Below are 15,292 nucleotides of genomic sequence, written 5' to 3' on the forward strand. Positions count from 1 at the left end.
AATAAAATAGAAATCTAATTTTTCATTGGTCCAAAATCTACCTTTGCTTACATGGCGCTCCCAATGCTCTCCAAAAATGCCTACTTTATTTATATATATTATATTAGATTAGATTATATTATCTAATAATTTTAATAAAATATCAAACATAAATAAATAAAAAAAAAAACAATTGTTTGATGAGGCAAGCTACAAGATGTTGTAGCCAACCAATGTGGAACTTTGTAGCTTGAAACCTTTGTAGCTTAAAAATATGATGTGGCAAGACAATATGTTGTAGCTTGTCATTAGAGATGCTCTTATTACTCCCCGTTGCAAATTGACACCTCTACCCCTTACTACTCCCCGTTGTAAATAACGCAACCTGGCCAAGAGTTAAAATCGCACCTTTTATTTGAACTCCAATTCCAGAGACAAACCAACACCAGAAGCAGCATCCATGGCAGAAGAAGAAGCTGGAGAGTTCTACCTTCGATACTACGTCGGTCACAAAGGCAAATTCGGTCATGAATTCCTTGAGTTCGAGTTTCGCCCTGACGGTAAACTTCGCTATGCTAACAACTCCAACTACAAGAATGACACCATGATTCGTAAGGAGGTCTTCCTCACTCCTGCAGTTCTTCGTGAATGCCGTCGCATCATCTCTGAGAGCGAGGTCTGTTTATAAACGCTTTTATTTGTTAAATATTTTTAGGGTTTTGGGTTTTAATTTGTTTGAGGAAGTTTGTTTTTTTTGGAATTTTGAAACCCTAATTTGTAATGGAATCCCTAATTGTTGCAATTTCTTCCTGAATGATGAATAAATGTGATTAATTTTTTATTTGATATGGTTTGAGTGTACTTTTTTTTCATGGAAGCCCTAGTTTTTGCAATTTCTTATTGAACTATGAATTAACATAGGCAATTTGTTCTTTGATATGGTCCGAGTATATCTATTTTCATGAAAGCCCTGATTTTTGCAATTTCTTCCTGAATCGATGAATGAATATGGGCAATTTGATATGGTTTGAATATACTTGTTTTCATGTAAAGCGTCAAACAGGAATGACAACAAAAGCCTCATGTTGGTTTCACGGGTTTATTGTGGTTAAGATATACCAGTATTTTGCACCTAGATTGTCAAACAGGCTGCAAGGTTTGTCAGGTTTTGGGTAAATTCCCTGTTTGTTTCAGGTCATATTTTTATTTCTTAAGAACTTAACTCTTTTTTTATTGGAGTTATAGTTGGTCAATGTGCTTGTAACAAGTCAGCGGCACTGAGTAGAACTGTAGAAGCCCGAAGGAATCAATAATGGCAACATAGGTCATCTAACTATTTTAGGCTTTGCTATTCAAAAAATCAAAAAAATAAAAAAATAAAAAAAAGAAAAAAAAAGAGAGAGAGAGACTATTTTAGGCTTTATAGGTTGTTGGATTTGTTCAGTCAATGTATATATGTTTGTTAATGCATTAAACACCCACTTTTTAAACTTAATGGATTGTGTCATGTGTTTTTGTTAGGTATTTTTGATTCTTGAGATGTGTAAGATTGCTTTAATGGTGATTAATGAACATTTGGGCAAAAGATAGTACATGGTGCTTGTAGTTTTATGAAGTATTTTTTAATTTTTTTCAAAATGTTGTTCAAGTAGATTATGAAGGAAGATGATAACCTATGGCCTGAACCTGATGTTATCGGGAGGCAAGAGCTGGAGATTGTGATGGGCAATGAGCATATCTCATTTACAACTTCAAAAATCGGTTCACTTGTTGATGTCCAGAGTAGTAAAGATCCCGAAGGGCTTCGGATCTTTTACTATCTCGTTCAGGTCAGGATTTCTGATTTCTTTAGATTATATCATGGAAAATTTGTCAGATCAACCTTTTAAAGTGTCCACTTTATTTAAAACAACCTTTTAAATTTTTTTTTTGCAATTTCAGACCACATTATAAATTTTTTTTATCAAAGACAACCAAATGCTACTTTCCGGCGTTTGACTCTATTTGTCCCGATGTTAACCACTAGTGTGCAACGCACATGAACTCGTATATTGCTTAATACACCAATTTTCACTCCAATTCACTCGTACTAAAAGAGGGATGAAAGAGAAGCAGAGGTTTTAATAGGAGTTAATTGGAGGAAAAAGGGGTGTATTAAGCAATGTAGGAGGTCACGTGACTCGCACACTCGTGGTCAACGTCGGAAAGTAACATTTGGTTGTCTTTGATAAAAAAAATTTATAATGTGGTCTTAAATTGCAAAAAAAAATTTAAAAGGTTGTTTTAAATAAAGTGGACACTTTAAAAGGTTGTTTTTGACAAATTTTCCTTATATCATTATAGTTCATGTTTTTATTTTTGTTATGGCTGTCCTGCCTTGAACTATGCTTTTGGAAATCATTTGTTTATATGTATCTTGTTGCTTGTTTCTTTCTTCCTGTCTTTTTTATTTTTTTAGTTCTCGCACTTTGAATGACGAATCTGTTGTATTTTGCATTTCTTGCTCTATGTTTTTATTCTCTTGAATGAAGTTTATGGAACGTCAAAGTAAAAAAGCAAAAGTTGATTGGTTGTATTGTAATCATCACTAGGGCGTGAGATGCACGCAGTGTGGCTATCCATGATAAAATCCTTATAACTTGACGTAATACCCGTAAGTTAGTATGCTTATTGTGGTACAACACTAAATATAAGCAAGATTATGGCCTACTGGAGATTGTAAGTGGAAATGTTGCTGCATTTAAATAGGAGTGGTAGGCTTTTTGTTTTGAGGCAGCAAAGTTTTGTCCTTATGGTGTCCTAGCAACAATGCAACAATATGGCATTGCTGTGAGCTATTAGAGGCTTTAGAGCTTATAATTAATAAAGTCATATACCTGTGTTAGAACAGTTTGAATGAACCGTAGCACTACAGATACTATATGCTGAATAAATGGTTTTGATTTTAATATTTTTATGTTAAATTGTTTGGTAAAAAGGAATGCAATGCATTAATGATTATACAAACTACATAGTTCCGCTACTTAAGCCATTTTCATTCTACTGAATAAAGTTCCATACTAAAGCAAGAGATTTGGTGCAAGTCACTTTTCTCATTTATACAAATAGTTCTATGATGTTTGGCCATGGCATTTGCAATTTGATTTTTTTTTTCCCTATAATGTGGGTAAGCTTCAGTGTCTGGGAGTTTTGGAATAGCTTCCTACATTCATATGAGATATTGTGGTACTCCATACTTATTATGAAACAAAGATTGATGTTGGAGGAGATGGACACATTTGTATAATCTGATAAAATCCATCTGATGCAGTGCAAAACTTTTTACAAGAAGGTCTGCTCTTATGCTGAATAATTCTGCTGCTAGGGCATTAAAAGCATAACATTTTCTGTAATATCCACTACTTTACTCTCCCATTCAATCACGCAAGATATCAGCAAATCCGACGTTCACATTAGGATTTAGCATGTGTGCATAATCACGGTAACCAAGAAAAGATTCCAGAATATGGATTGATAAAGGGGTGGGTAAACTAACCGGCTTCTATAAATTTGTAAACTAAAGTAGCAGCTTAGTGGAGGATAATGGAAGGGCTAGAGGTGACACTAGGATCTAAGTATACTCCTCCAGACCTTGAAACAATAAGATGGAAACAAAATGTTCCACCGCATGTCCCTGACCAAATCCTTGCATTTCATATTAGTTTTAAGCCACTGTGTAAAGATCCATCCATTGGAATGTTAGGAGTAGGAAGCAGGAGGTGTCATATGAGAAGAAAGATAAGATTCTCAATTGATGTGATTTGAGTTTTCAGTGTTTCTGTTGCATGCAAGGCTCTTTTGGGAGCATATCCCAACCTAAGTACTTAACTAAAATGTTATGGGCATAAAACACTTGAATAAATATCTTGGACTCAAAGCAAATGTAACTCCTATTTGATGGTGATCCATTTCTTTTCCTTTTTTCAGGGATGCTATCTTTTGATGTTGTTTACAGCATTTGAGCCTTAGCTTATTAAAAAGAAATTTTATAGGCTTTTAAGTCTTAAACACAATAGCAAAAAGTATAGGCTGTTAAATCTGTTTCATTTACCTTGGGTTAGTTTCTGCTACTCAAGCAAAAAGTATTATGCTGTTAGGTCCTACCTCCTCCCCTTTTTTACCCTTGCCCAAGACAGATTTGGTGATGAGTTTTTGCCCAAGACAGATTTGGTGATGAGTTTTACCCTACGTTTAATGAAAAAATCAAGGGATGAATTTTGTGGACAGAAGTCACAGAACACCATAATGAGTGGACTGGTGGAATAAATTTTTCTGGTACCTGCAGGAGATAAATCACGGTGGACTTTTTGTTTGGTTCTGCATAGACTGAGGATAGAAGGATTTGTGTTTGATGCAATCAAAGACCTTAATGCTGACTACTGTGTTGGTGAACAATTTTTTGTCTTTCAATGTGTTTGTACGTATCCTTAGTGTGCGTGATCTTTGTGCAAAACTTATGTAATTCTGAACTTTTGCCTCATTGTTCATGCAGGACTTGAAGTGTTTTGTATTCTCACTTATCTCACTTCACTTCAAAATCAAGCCAATATGAGATCTGGAGCGGTTTTTTGAATTTTGGCTTATATGTTTGCATAGAAAAATCACTTTTGGTGGTCGTCTGGAGATGTATTCTGATTAAAATGTGTGCACATGTGACTAAGCCTTTGTGGATTTGGCGTGTTTCTTGGCGGATTTAGTATGTGTTGCACTATGACTTGGGATGGAAATTTATGGATGTTTTTTTTTTTTTTTTTCTGCATCTAGCTGTTAGGAATGTTTCATGGACATCTGCACTTTTAGAATATTCAGCATTTGATTTTTATGCTTACTCATTGTTTCAATCTCCATTGTAGTGATGTGATTAATGCCACAATGTTGCATCATAATTCGTGACATGATTTGTCAATTGAGAGGCTGAGGCTGAGGCTGGCTTTCCATCTCTTTTCAACTATACATTCATTTTTTGCATTTCACTCTTGTCGGTGTACATTTATACCTTTATATCTGTCTGTTAATTTTATAAGAAATTATAAAAATATGATATTTTGAAAGTATTTTATTGGATTAGGGATGAGCTTTAATGCCACAATGTTTTATGAGTGTTATTAAGTTCCTCTGGAATTGATATACACCATCAGTTTTCAAGCCAAATTGTGGTTTAAGACAGAGTGACCTGCTATCTCAATATCTAAAGGTCTAAAGAAATCAGTTTTCATTTTAAGGGCATGTACAGCTGACAAGGTATGTCAAATTGGTTTATTGAGCATCCGCTCACAAGTAAATGAAGACATCCCAATTAGAAAATGGATTTGACACTTTATCCGGTTCTTTTATAACCAAGATGGACCTACTAGTAATCAAGCCTTACTCTTTGTTGCAAGACTTGCAACATGAGCTATTTGGCTAAGAAAGAAATGAGATAATTGCATTGAGGTTTTAACATCCTAGTAAACAGAATTCTGAAAAGAGTTACCTTGTCACTAAGGATTGAGGATTATGAATCTTTTACCCTCCCTCATCCCCCCCCCCCCCCCCCCGGGTTTCCCATGGCAAGCATGGGATGGTCTAAGTTTGGCTCCTTAGTAAACTCAATTCAACTTGATGGAGCCTGGGACAAAAGCACAAAAGGAATGGGAAATGGCAAGAAAGGATTGGAGGGTGGTCTTCTGGTATGGCGAACTTTGCTCTCCAAGCCAAGCCAATGACATGCCTAGAACTCTAGCGGTGTGTTTGGATCGAAGGAAATGGAGGGAAAGGAAGGGAAGAGAAATGAAGAGATAGGGTATCTTTTATTTGGATAGCAAATGAGGAAGGGATGGCATTGGAGGGGAGAGAAATGGAGGGATTAAATTGTGGAAAATTATTTCTTCCAACAATGGAGAGATTTGGAAGGAAAACTCACCATTCTTCCCTTCCTTTCCCTTCCCTTCCCTTTCTTTATCCAAACAAACTGTAGAAGCGGCCAATTCCTGCAAACTGGGAATTGTGTGCAATCTCCTTTACTTACTGCAGGAGACTACTAGCAAAAATAATCACCTGAATAAATCGAAAATAAAATTTGAATGGTGTGCGAGAACCAAAATGCAAAGAACACAAGTAGAGCCAAAATAAGTTGTTGGAGATTTATTATCCTTCACTAAACTATAGCTATACTAGTAGTTTTCGATTTTAGTCCTTTATGCCTTACCTTTAGTCAGATATTTAATTTTTTTTTTTTAAAAAAAAATTAGCTTTTTGACAATTAAAAAAAAGTAGACCTTTACGGATGTAGATAAGCATATAATTTTATTTTTTATTATTATTTTCTTATCTTTTTTTTTTTAAGCAATTTTTTTTTTTTTACTTTCTTTCCCTAACTTGTTATTAATTTAGGAATATATTATAAAATTACTTATAAATCAATACAATAATTATTACTCCCTCTATTTCATAATGTTAAGGCATGTTCACATTTATTAATCTAAAATGAACTGAACAGAACTGATTGAAGCTGAAGGAAATTAAGAGCTGGGCTGAACTGAACTGATTGAAGCTGAAAAAACTGAATTGAAATTAAGCTAAAGTGAACAGACCCTTAGTCTCATATGGAATCAATCACATAAAAAAAGAAAAGAAGAAAATTTGGAATCTAAGATTAAAGTACAAAATAATTCATAATTAGCTTTACCTTATTTAAGTTTTTTTTTTATTATTTTTTTGGGAAAGCATAAGTCATAATTTATAATTTAAGGTCGTAGGAATTTCTTTAGTTAGAGTCGTGTCATCAATGCCCAAAATAGTATATGAAACTTATATGTATATATATATACATATATGTATATATATATACATATATGTATATATATATACATATATATATATATATATATATATATATATTTGAAACTACCTGCGGATAATAATAATATTAATATAGGTCAATCTCCGCCAAAGTTAGAGAGCCACGTAGGATTTAATTTTTTCAACGCGCCACGTAGGATAATAAATTTTAATGGTAGCCAATTAAATACGATATTATTAATTTCTTTTAGAATTAAAAAATTTAACTGACACGTAAGCAAAATTGACGAATGAGATTTTAAAGTTTAAATTAATTAAATATAAAATATTATATTTTGATATCAGGAATTTTATCTACATATATTATGAAATGGAGGGAGTAAAAAGCATTTATAAAATTTTCATCAGTAAAAGTTGTCACTCTAGAGATTCGGAATTTCATTACCAATAGAAAACAAAAAAACAAGTTTCAAATCATATTTCGTTATGTACCTTCCCTCAAAAAATAAATGAAAGCTATATACCTAGAAGGAAAAAAAAAAAAGAGAAAAAAAAAGAAAATTTAATGAATTTCATAGCTTGTTATGATCACGATGAACAATATAGTGATTATAGTCCACCTTCCCTTCAACCTATCTTCATTTACATTCCTAGATGGCATTACAAAAAAATAACAAAGGATACAAACAAATTGTTATGTACTAAGTTTTAAAAGAATCACAAACCCCCTCCTAATCATTCTTCTAATTTATCCTCGAAAATTATTATTCACTCGGTTGCATAGGCCGTTTACCACGAGGATCTGAACCTAAACTCCTAGCAGTATGGGTGGTGGTGTTGGTAACACTCATCGTACTGGAGGTGTGATCTGTTCTAGTTGTGGAAGATGCACCCGAAGATGCAGTATGAGAGGATGATCCACCTGGATTCCGTGACCTCCGATATCTTGATCCAGGGAAGCCTGGCCTGGTTGGTTCTTCCAGGCTCGTTGGTTTCCTTGATAACAAAACCACTACACGACGCATTGATGGCCTTAAATTAGGATCCGATTGTGTGCATAACAGCCCTATTTGAACGCATAGAGCTACTTGATCTTCATCTGCCGTGCTTTTTATTGATTGGTCCAGAACTTCCAGACTTCTGCTTTTTTTGAAAAGCTTGTACGCCTGCCAAACCAAAATTTACCCTATTATATTTTACACAGGAGTTAACATTGTAGTTTTTACACTGTAATGTTTAATATTTTGCCCGCATTTTCCAGTATATAAGAAATGAACAGAGGATATATACGATTATGGTGGTGGTCAACAACTAAACATTTTATTTCTGCAAATAACTATGATGGTTACAGTAGTTGGAATGTAGCAATGTACACAATTTGGTATCGCTTCCAACTTCCAAGTTTCTATAGAACCTTGGCTTAACCATTTACTTTGCTATTCCAGCCCTCTTGACACATCAAAAACATGAAAAAGACGGCAATACAATGACAAGCTCGAGCTCATCAGCCCGTCTTTTACTCATCCTTACTCTTTAGCAAGTTCAGTATGAAAGCCAATTTAAAAATATCGAAATGTATGGTATGATGCTGCATATCATTAAAGACCGACTTCCCAATGGTGTTTTTGACAAATAATTTTGTGGCCATTATTTTAAAATTAATCTTTACATTGACAAGTAAAACCCCATACCCCACTTGACTGTTGACTCGTCAATATAATATTTACGTTGACATTATCCAAATAGATACAATTTTGGCCATAAATATTTGTGGAAAAATTTCTTACTACATAACAGAAGTCACAAATCTGAATCACCCTGTCACCTTCCCACAAAATAAAATAAATATACTCCGTAGTTGCTAGATTATCTAAACTTGTTAGATTATTTTGAAATGGAAAGAGTACCTCCTTTTATTTTAAAATTGCAATAGAGTTTCACGCTTACCACTGCAAAAACTTTTTTTATCTTTAATCTATATTTAGTAGTTTATAAAATTCGACTACTTTTTTTCGCATAAAAAACAAAATATGGTTAGTGAGAGAATTAGAGATGTGTGAATAATGAAGAAATCCAAATGATAGATTAAAAATAAATAAAAAAAACCGGATGAAGTACTTGTATATTTTAAGAAAACAGGGCTCATATCTTTCAAGAGATTACCTGATCAATGAGACAATGACCAAGCTTGAAAATAAGCAAAAATTGAAATGAACTCTGCTACATCATGCAGACGTCAAAGAATGCAAAAAGTAGACGGCAGCCAGGTACCAACATATCCCCACATAATAACTCACGTAATAAACTTTGTCACAAATAAGATATAAAACGGTTTCCAAAAAAAAAAAAAAAAAAATATAAAATAAAACATACTGTATATAAAAAAATAATCTACAAAATTTAGGTCAAATGATTATCTGGTGAGCAATATTGACTAGGAAAGTCCAAAAAGGTTGGCTGGAATAAAAATAGTTTTGTAGGCGTGAAGAAACTCTACCAGATTTTGGCAACAGCATGCAGCTGAATTCTTGGTGCATCCTAAAGCCTAGGTTCATTAATCGTCGTCACTGAAGAAAAACAACAGTTTCTACTTTAAACCCGAGATCGTAGTTTCTCATATGCATCCCAGCATACAATGATTCACAAGATAAAAATGGGACAGATTCATACCCATAATTAAATAAAATGAATATCATATATGTCATTAAACTCCTTAATAGATGTCGAATTGGCAATTCTAAAACTCCCTCTAATCCAAAATATTAGTAGCTTTAGTTAATTGATTTTGATCTAAAACATAAAACGTTTTGTACTACCAATATAAAATTATGTCAGTTCATGGCTTCATGCTGTCAAAACCATAGTTAAGTTGATAATTTGAATACATTACAAAACGTCATTTTTTAATTTATTACTAAACACCAAATACAACTAACAACAAATATGATAGAAAATACCTAACTACAAACAACCAATATTAAGGATCATACGGAGAACAATTTGTTAAATAGATTGACTTGTAAAACCAATAACTTACCCAATCAAGTAAATTTTGGGCATCAAGGGATAGATTGTATGAAGAGTTCCGCTGACCACTAATCAGCTCAAGAATCAAAACTCCAAAACTGAATACATCGGCCTTCACTGATAAATGCCCATGCATGACATATTCTGGAGCCATATAACCACTGTTTCAATCAAACAAACTGCAGGTCAGAGAGCAAGAACATTGCCACATTGGGAGAAAACAACTCTATAATAGCAAGACATACTTGGTACCCGCAACTCTAGTATTCACATGTGTTTGATCTTCAGGAAAGAGGCGAGCCATGCCAAAATCAGCAATTTTAGGGATCCATTTATCATCAAGTAAGATATTACTAGCCTTGATGTCACGGTGAATGATACAACTATGTGAGTCTTCATGAAGGTAAAGCAATCCTTTAGCTACACCTGCTATAACTTCATACCGTTTCTTCCAATCAAGTTGTTGACGCTTATCTGGTTCTGCATCAGACACCATCAGTATTATATCAATTTTTTGGCTATAAAATGAAGCAGTTTTATTTAAATAAGTGCAACTCTAAGCGACAATGGCATTTTTAGAAGTTGCTAAGGTTAGTTTAGCATGGATTCATCAATTATGTCAGGCCTTATGAAAGCAATGCTTCACAATGTTAGAAAACTAATTAGAAAAAGATACGTATTATGGATCAATTATTTGGTATACAGAACTTAGAATAACATACAGTCAACAGTCATGACTTCTATTATTACCCAAAATTGAAGTACAATGGGTACAACACCAGATCCAATAAGTGCACAACTTTACATCTTCAATATCATGATAGTTTTGAAACTTTGACCAGCCTGAAGGTTGTATGTGAACTAGCAGAAAAATTTACAAAACTAATCATATGACCCCACCTGAAGGATCTATGTGAACTAGCAGAAAAAAATTTCAAATCTCATCATGCTCCCACAATACACGCTAAGGTTGTAAGTGAACAAGCAGATTTTTTTTTTTTTTTTTTAAATCTCATCATACGCTCCCACAATATCAAGCGGTGCTATATCCCTCCCATTTCCTTGTCTTTGACACATATAATGCGCCAAAATACAGCTTTTTACTACCAAAAAGGCTTCAAAAAATCACCAAATTCTCTGATTTCCTAACCAGCAATCGTTAACTTCCTAGAATTTCAAAAATGGAGCAAAAGCCAGAAAAAGGAGCTTGATGACTACACCAAGCATTAGTACAATCTCCTTGCACCAATAATCATGCCAGTAGTAGCCAGATCAATCAAGAATGAAAAATCTAAATAAGGTCAAGATTGTCACCATTTGCTGATTTCCCCTAAAATTACCAACACTTATCTCATTGTTCAGTATTGACATAATGATCCACAAGAACTTTAAATATTCTAATAGAGGCTATCTGACATGACAGAAATAGAAATGAGAAAACAAGTTTTTTTGGTATCACACAGAAACCGTGTGGTATCCTTACATCATTACTTAACAAAATGACTGCTCCATGTGATTCTAATATACTAATGCTTTCAACAATGTATATTTTACTTCTCCCGAACTCTATGCATAATTTACTTTGTAAAAGGTTCATGCTTGCAAAGGTGTAAAAGTAAAATGATCAGCAAATTTACCAATTACACTGCAAATTTTCTTTATTAAAGTACATTCTCATTGAGGCACTTTCAAGTTTGCATTGGTATAATCCATAAGGGTTTTGAGTCTTTAGACATAAAGATGAAGATCAAAATGTGAATACAACTGAAGGTAAAATTATCAAAGGCTTCCAAAAAAATCCAAGAGAATAATCTGAAGGCCATAATTGCATTCAATACCCAGAAACAAATTGTAGCAGTCAAACAACTATCTATACAAAAGCTAAGCAAGATAATATAGTGTAATCATCTAAATATCTAATATCATAAGAAAACTTTTCAAGGGCATAAGATTCATTAATAATTCATCAATTTAGAAGAACAAGCTAAGGTTGAAGCTTAAACCAGGATAAACACCAGAGATACAAGAATCTAATTCATAAGCTCACCTGGTTGTTTTGAAATTTGAATCGTGAGCTTAGGTTTTGTCATTCTAAACATTATCAACAACTAAGGAGCATGCTTTGCGGAGAAATATGCCTAACATCTCAAAGAAGAGAGAAAAACCTCATTCACACTAAATCTGAACCATTCAAGCTTCATCCAACAGCTCAAATCAAAAGTCATTAAAAAAATTCCTGTTTCAAAAAGGAAACAGGTCCGTGAGTATCCCAGCATGAACTTTGGGTGTCAATGCTGACTTCCTGCATGCTACATATCATGGTTATGGAAGTTTATTGAAGGGTGTTTTGCTTGTTCCGACAACTCCTTTATTGCAAATACCTCCTCATGACCTTAGAGAACTCTACACAGGGTCCAAAAGATCTCAAATAAGCTCTCCTAAGCCTGGATCAAACTCTACACAGGGTCCAAAAGATCTCAAAAGAGGCAAGCGATCTCGTAAAAAGGCCTTTTGCTCAATAACACGAACATGCCAACCAAACTGGCCTTGGAAACATTGGATACATTCATTCCATCATCTGTCCAGCAATGGAGATTGACAAGCCATGGTATACCCTTCCCTAACAAATCAAGTTTCCAAAAGTTACCTGGATTATGGGTTTTACCGTCATACTAATGATGGAAGAATCAGCCGTTTCCCTAGAAAATAACCAATTACTAGTGCCGAATAAAACTTGAGTATTTGCTGTGATTTTACCCACTTATTCACAGAGATTGCTTCAGTTGAGATATATGAGTATTTTTTTAAAAATATTTTGCTCTGTTCACCTTCACAATCACCATATTAGTATGTCCTTTAAAGGCCATAATATAAATACTCCCTCAAACTAAACTACTCCATATAAGAGTCGCATGGGGAATGTCCAAGAAAACATTCCAGTTTCCTGAATTTATTAGCAATACCAACCAACATTTCAAATTAGTATATTGCTCAAAGCATACTAAATACTTCTTCAATTGTGATGAGTATTGATAAACAAAACATTTTTTAAATACAATGAGCATAATGTAGTTAAGAAATGTCATAATACAAACTAGTAAAATGACAACTAACAACCACAATAACCATCACAAAATTACCTCACAATCAAGGAGTGCTTGGTTGGATCAGTAAAATTATTTTTCCATGCATATTCTCATTTTCTTTTGTTTGGTTTGTAAAGGGGTTAAAAAAACCAATTTTCCCAATGGTGGAAAATAACTCTCGGGGATGGAAAGCATTATCATCTCGATTCTCGAAATGAAAGCAAGTGGAAGCCATATTTTCCTCCCACCTCCTTACCACCACTTTCCTCTCATCCAATCATCCTCACCCTTCCACTCCTAGTTTCCTTGTCTCCATAACTTATAGTTTAAGAAAATAAACAAGGGAAAACTACTTAGCAATTGTATTCTTCTTTAAAAAATTGTTTTCCATGAAAATCATTTTAAGAATTTCTCATCAAACCAAACGGAGCCTAAACACAAGACAAATTCATTGCAAATTGGCAGAAAATCTTACTGAATAGAAGCTTGTCAACGCTTTCGTGGGAGACGTATTCATAAACAAGGAGTTTATCTTCACCATGTGTACAATAACCCAACAAATTCACAACATTTCTATGTTGTACACGAGCTAACAACTTTGCCTCATTGACGAATTCTTTCTGCCCTTGCCTTGAATGCTGTGACAGCATTTTCACTGCCACCTCTCTTCCATCCAACAATTTACCCTACACCCACAAAAATTTCCCAATTTCACTACTTGGGTATAACCAAATTTCTATTTTAAGCAATCAAAATTTCCTTACATACTTAATTTTTATTTAACTATATCCTACTCAGTAATCCAGATGATCCAGGTTCAAGCCCAGGGGAGCATTCCCTGTGCTCGAACCCGAAACCTCTAGTTAAGCTGAAACAACTCCCTTACCGAATCACTTATTGGTCCAAATTTTGTACTTGAATAAACAAAACTAACATACCTTAAAAACAGGACCAAAACCCCCTTCACCAAGCTTGTTAGAAGAATGAAATTTATCAGTTGCTTTGATTAATGTCTCATATGAAAATTGTTTTTGCTCTTGTGCTGCAATCTTCTGCAAATCTGCCTCTTTTGAACCTTCTAACAAATACCCAATTAAAAAAAAAAACATACAAAAGACTTAGAAATTAAGCTATGATCACAAATAATGAAGTACTAATCTTAATAATCAATATACAAAAAAAAAAAAAAAAAAAAAAAAAAAAAAAGGGTTTTTCTTTTTTTTTTTTTTTTTTTTTTTTTGTAGGTACCTTTATCAGAGTAGAATTTAAAAGGATTCATCATGCTCTTGATGAAGTCTATGGTTTTCATATTTTGATTCAGAAATTCAATGAAATTCCATAGAAATGGAATAAAACTAAAAATTAAAAAAATATTAAAAGTAGGTTGAAAATCTGAAGTTTCTGAGGAAGAAGTTGGCTGACTTTTCCACAGTTAATAAATTAATAAACAAATAAATTGATGAAAGAAATTGGTAGCTGAATTTTGTTAAAATTGATAAGGGGGGATGTTAAAGCAAGAAAAGTTGAGTTGACTTGAAATTGAAATTGACTAAATTTTTAATGTTGTTAGCGACGACAATAGTGAGGTGTTGAAAGAGCAGTATCAAGTTATGAACGCGTAGATTGACAAATGCACGTGGAATTTGTTCATCCTTGCGATCTTCCGCGTTGTGGTTGTGAAATTGCCGAATTCGTCAAAATCGACTATTCCTAGTAATACCAAGTCAACCTCAAACAAAAAGAGGTCAAGCACCCTAATATAGAGGGAGTTAAGAGCCTTAGAGGTATATCATTGGGGAGATAATATGGAAGATATCAAGGGGTATAATGGACTTGTTAGTCAATAAGACAAGTGTTGCAATAATAAAAAAAGAACGGAGAAAGTAAAATATTTGAAAAATCCCTCCATGGACATTAACAATTGTCAAACATGAAATGTGAAGTACAACATCGCCATAGAGGTTGAATCCGACAAAACAATGTCATTTTTGAGCTTGATTGTAATAGAACCAGGACTGCTGATGTTGGGATGGCGGTGACTTCAACAGCTGTGCCAACTTGAAACATGGTGGATACCACTGCCGTGGGAGGTGAGAAAAAGGTGAAGAGAGAAAAATCATAGGTTGGATGGAACTAGAAGGTCGAGAGGGAAGAGAATAGGAGTATAAAGAAGTGAAGTGGTATAAAAGGTCACCAAATTGCCCTGAACGGAGATGCAAAGCACGGAGGTCATGGGTTGAGTTTGAAAACTGAGGTTACCTTGATCAATCAATGATGTAACAATTTAATGACTAAACCTAATCTTTGTGGTTTGTAATTCTATAGCAGCCTCTTTGACTTAAGATAACACAACAAACTTTCCAGCTTGCAATTACTATAAT

General features: G+C 33.9%; 2 protein-coding genes across 4 annotated transcripts; one reads left to right on the forward strand and one right to left on the reverse strand.

The window, feature by feature from the left end:
- The first annotated feature begins 357 nt into the window (after positions 1-357).
- LOC110699940 (protein mago nashi homolog 2) lies at positions 358-4,962 on the forward strand. Its single transcript, XM_021877430.1, has 3 exons — positions 358-655; positions 1,632-1,808; positions 4,511-4,962. The coding sequence occupies exons 1-3, from the start codon at positions 440-442 to the stop codon at positions 4,568-4,570; spliced, it is 453 nt and encodes a 150-aa protein (XP_021733122.1). The 5' UTR covers positions 358-439; the 3' UTR covers positions 4,571-4,962.
- Positions 4,963-7,246: 2,284 nt separating this feature from the next.
- LOC110699942 (putative receptor-like protein kinase At4g00960) lies at positions 7,247-15,264 on the reverse strand. 3 transcript variants are annotated; one of them, XR_002507042.1, is made up of 7 exons: positions 14,160-15,264; positions 13,850-13,989; positions 13,387-13,597; positions 10,071-10,305; positions 9,836-9,986; positions 9,296-9,365; positions 7,880-7,964 (listed from the first exon to the last, which is right to left on the reverse strand). XR_002507042.1 is itself a non-coding variant. In XM_021877433.1 (6 exons), the coding sequence occupies exons 1-6, from the start codon at positions 14,218-14,220 to the stop codon at positions 7,563-7,565; spliced, it is 1,197 nt and encodes a 398-aa protein (XP_021733125.1). In that variant the 5' UTR covers positions 14,221-15,264; the 3' UTR covers positions 7,247-7,562. The 3 variants fall into 3 exon arrangements, 2 of the variants coding, with proteins under 2 accessions (XP_021733125.1, XP_021733124.1); XM_021877433.1 differs by lacking the exon at positions 9,296-9,365 and having other exon boundaries at positions 7,247-7,964; positions 13,850-13,986; XM_021877432.1 differs by lacking the exon at positions 9,296-9,365 and having other exon boundaries at positions 7,247-7,964.
- Positions 15,265-15,292: the final 28 nt, after the last annotated feature.

This window comes from Chenopodium quinoa, unplaced genomic scaffold, assembly GCF_001683475.1.
Source record: "Chenopodium quinoa cultivar QQ74 unplaced genomic scaffold, ASM168347v1, whole genome shotgun sequence".
Lineage (NCBI taxonomy): Eukaryota > Viridiplantae > Streptophyta > Magnoliopsida > Caryophyllales > Amaranthaceae > Chenopodium > Chenopodium quinoa.

Excerpts from the sequence above, each read along its gene's own strand:
- LOC110699942 (XM_021877432.1), bottom strand. The coding sequence starts at position 14,220 with ATGAAAACCATAGACTTCATCAAGAGCATGATGAATCCTTTTAAATTC. Across the intron at positions 13,598-13,849 it reads GTTTTGGTCCTGTTTTTAAG|GGTAAATTGTTGGATGGAAG; the intron begins GTATGTTAGTTT and ends TTGTGGGTGTAG. Across the intron at positions 9,987-10,070 it reads ACTAGAGTTGCGGGTACCAA|TGGTTATATGGCTCCAGAAT; the intron begins GTATGTCTTGCT and ends TGATTGAAACAG.
- LOC110699940 (XM_021877430.1), top strand. The coding sequence starts at position 440 with ATGGCAGAAGAAGAAGCTGGAGAGTTCTACCTTCGATACTACGTCGGT. Across the intron at positions 656-1,631 it reads GCATCATCTCTGAGAGCGAG|ATTATGAAGGAAGATGATAA; the intron begins GTCTGTTTATAA and ends TTGTTCAAGTAG. Across the intron at positions 1,809-4,510 it reads TCTTTTACTATCTCGTTCAG|GACTTGAAGTGTTTTGTATT; the intron begins GTCAGGATTTCT and ends TTGTTCATGCAG.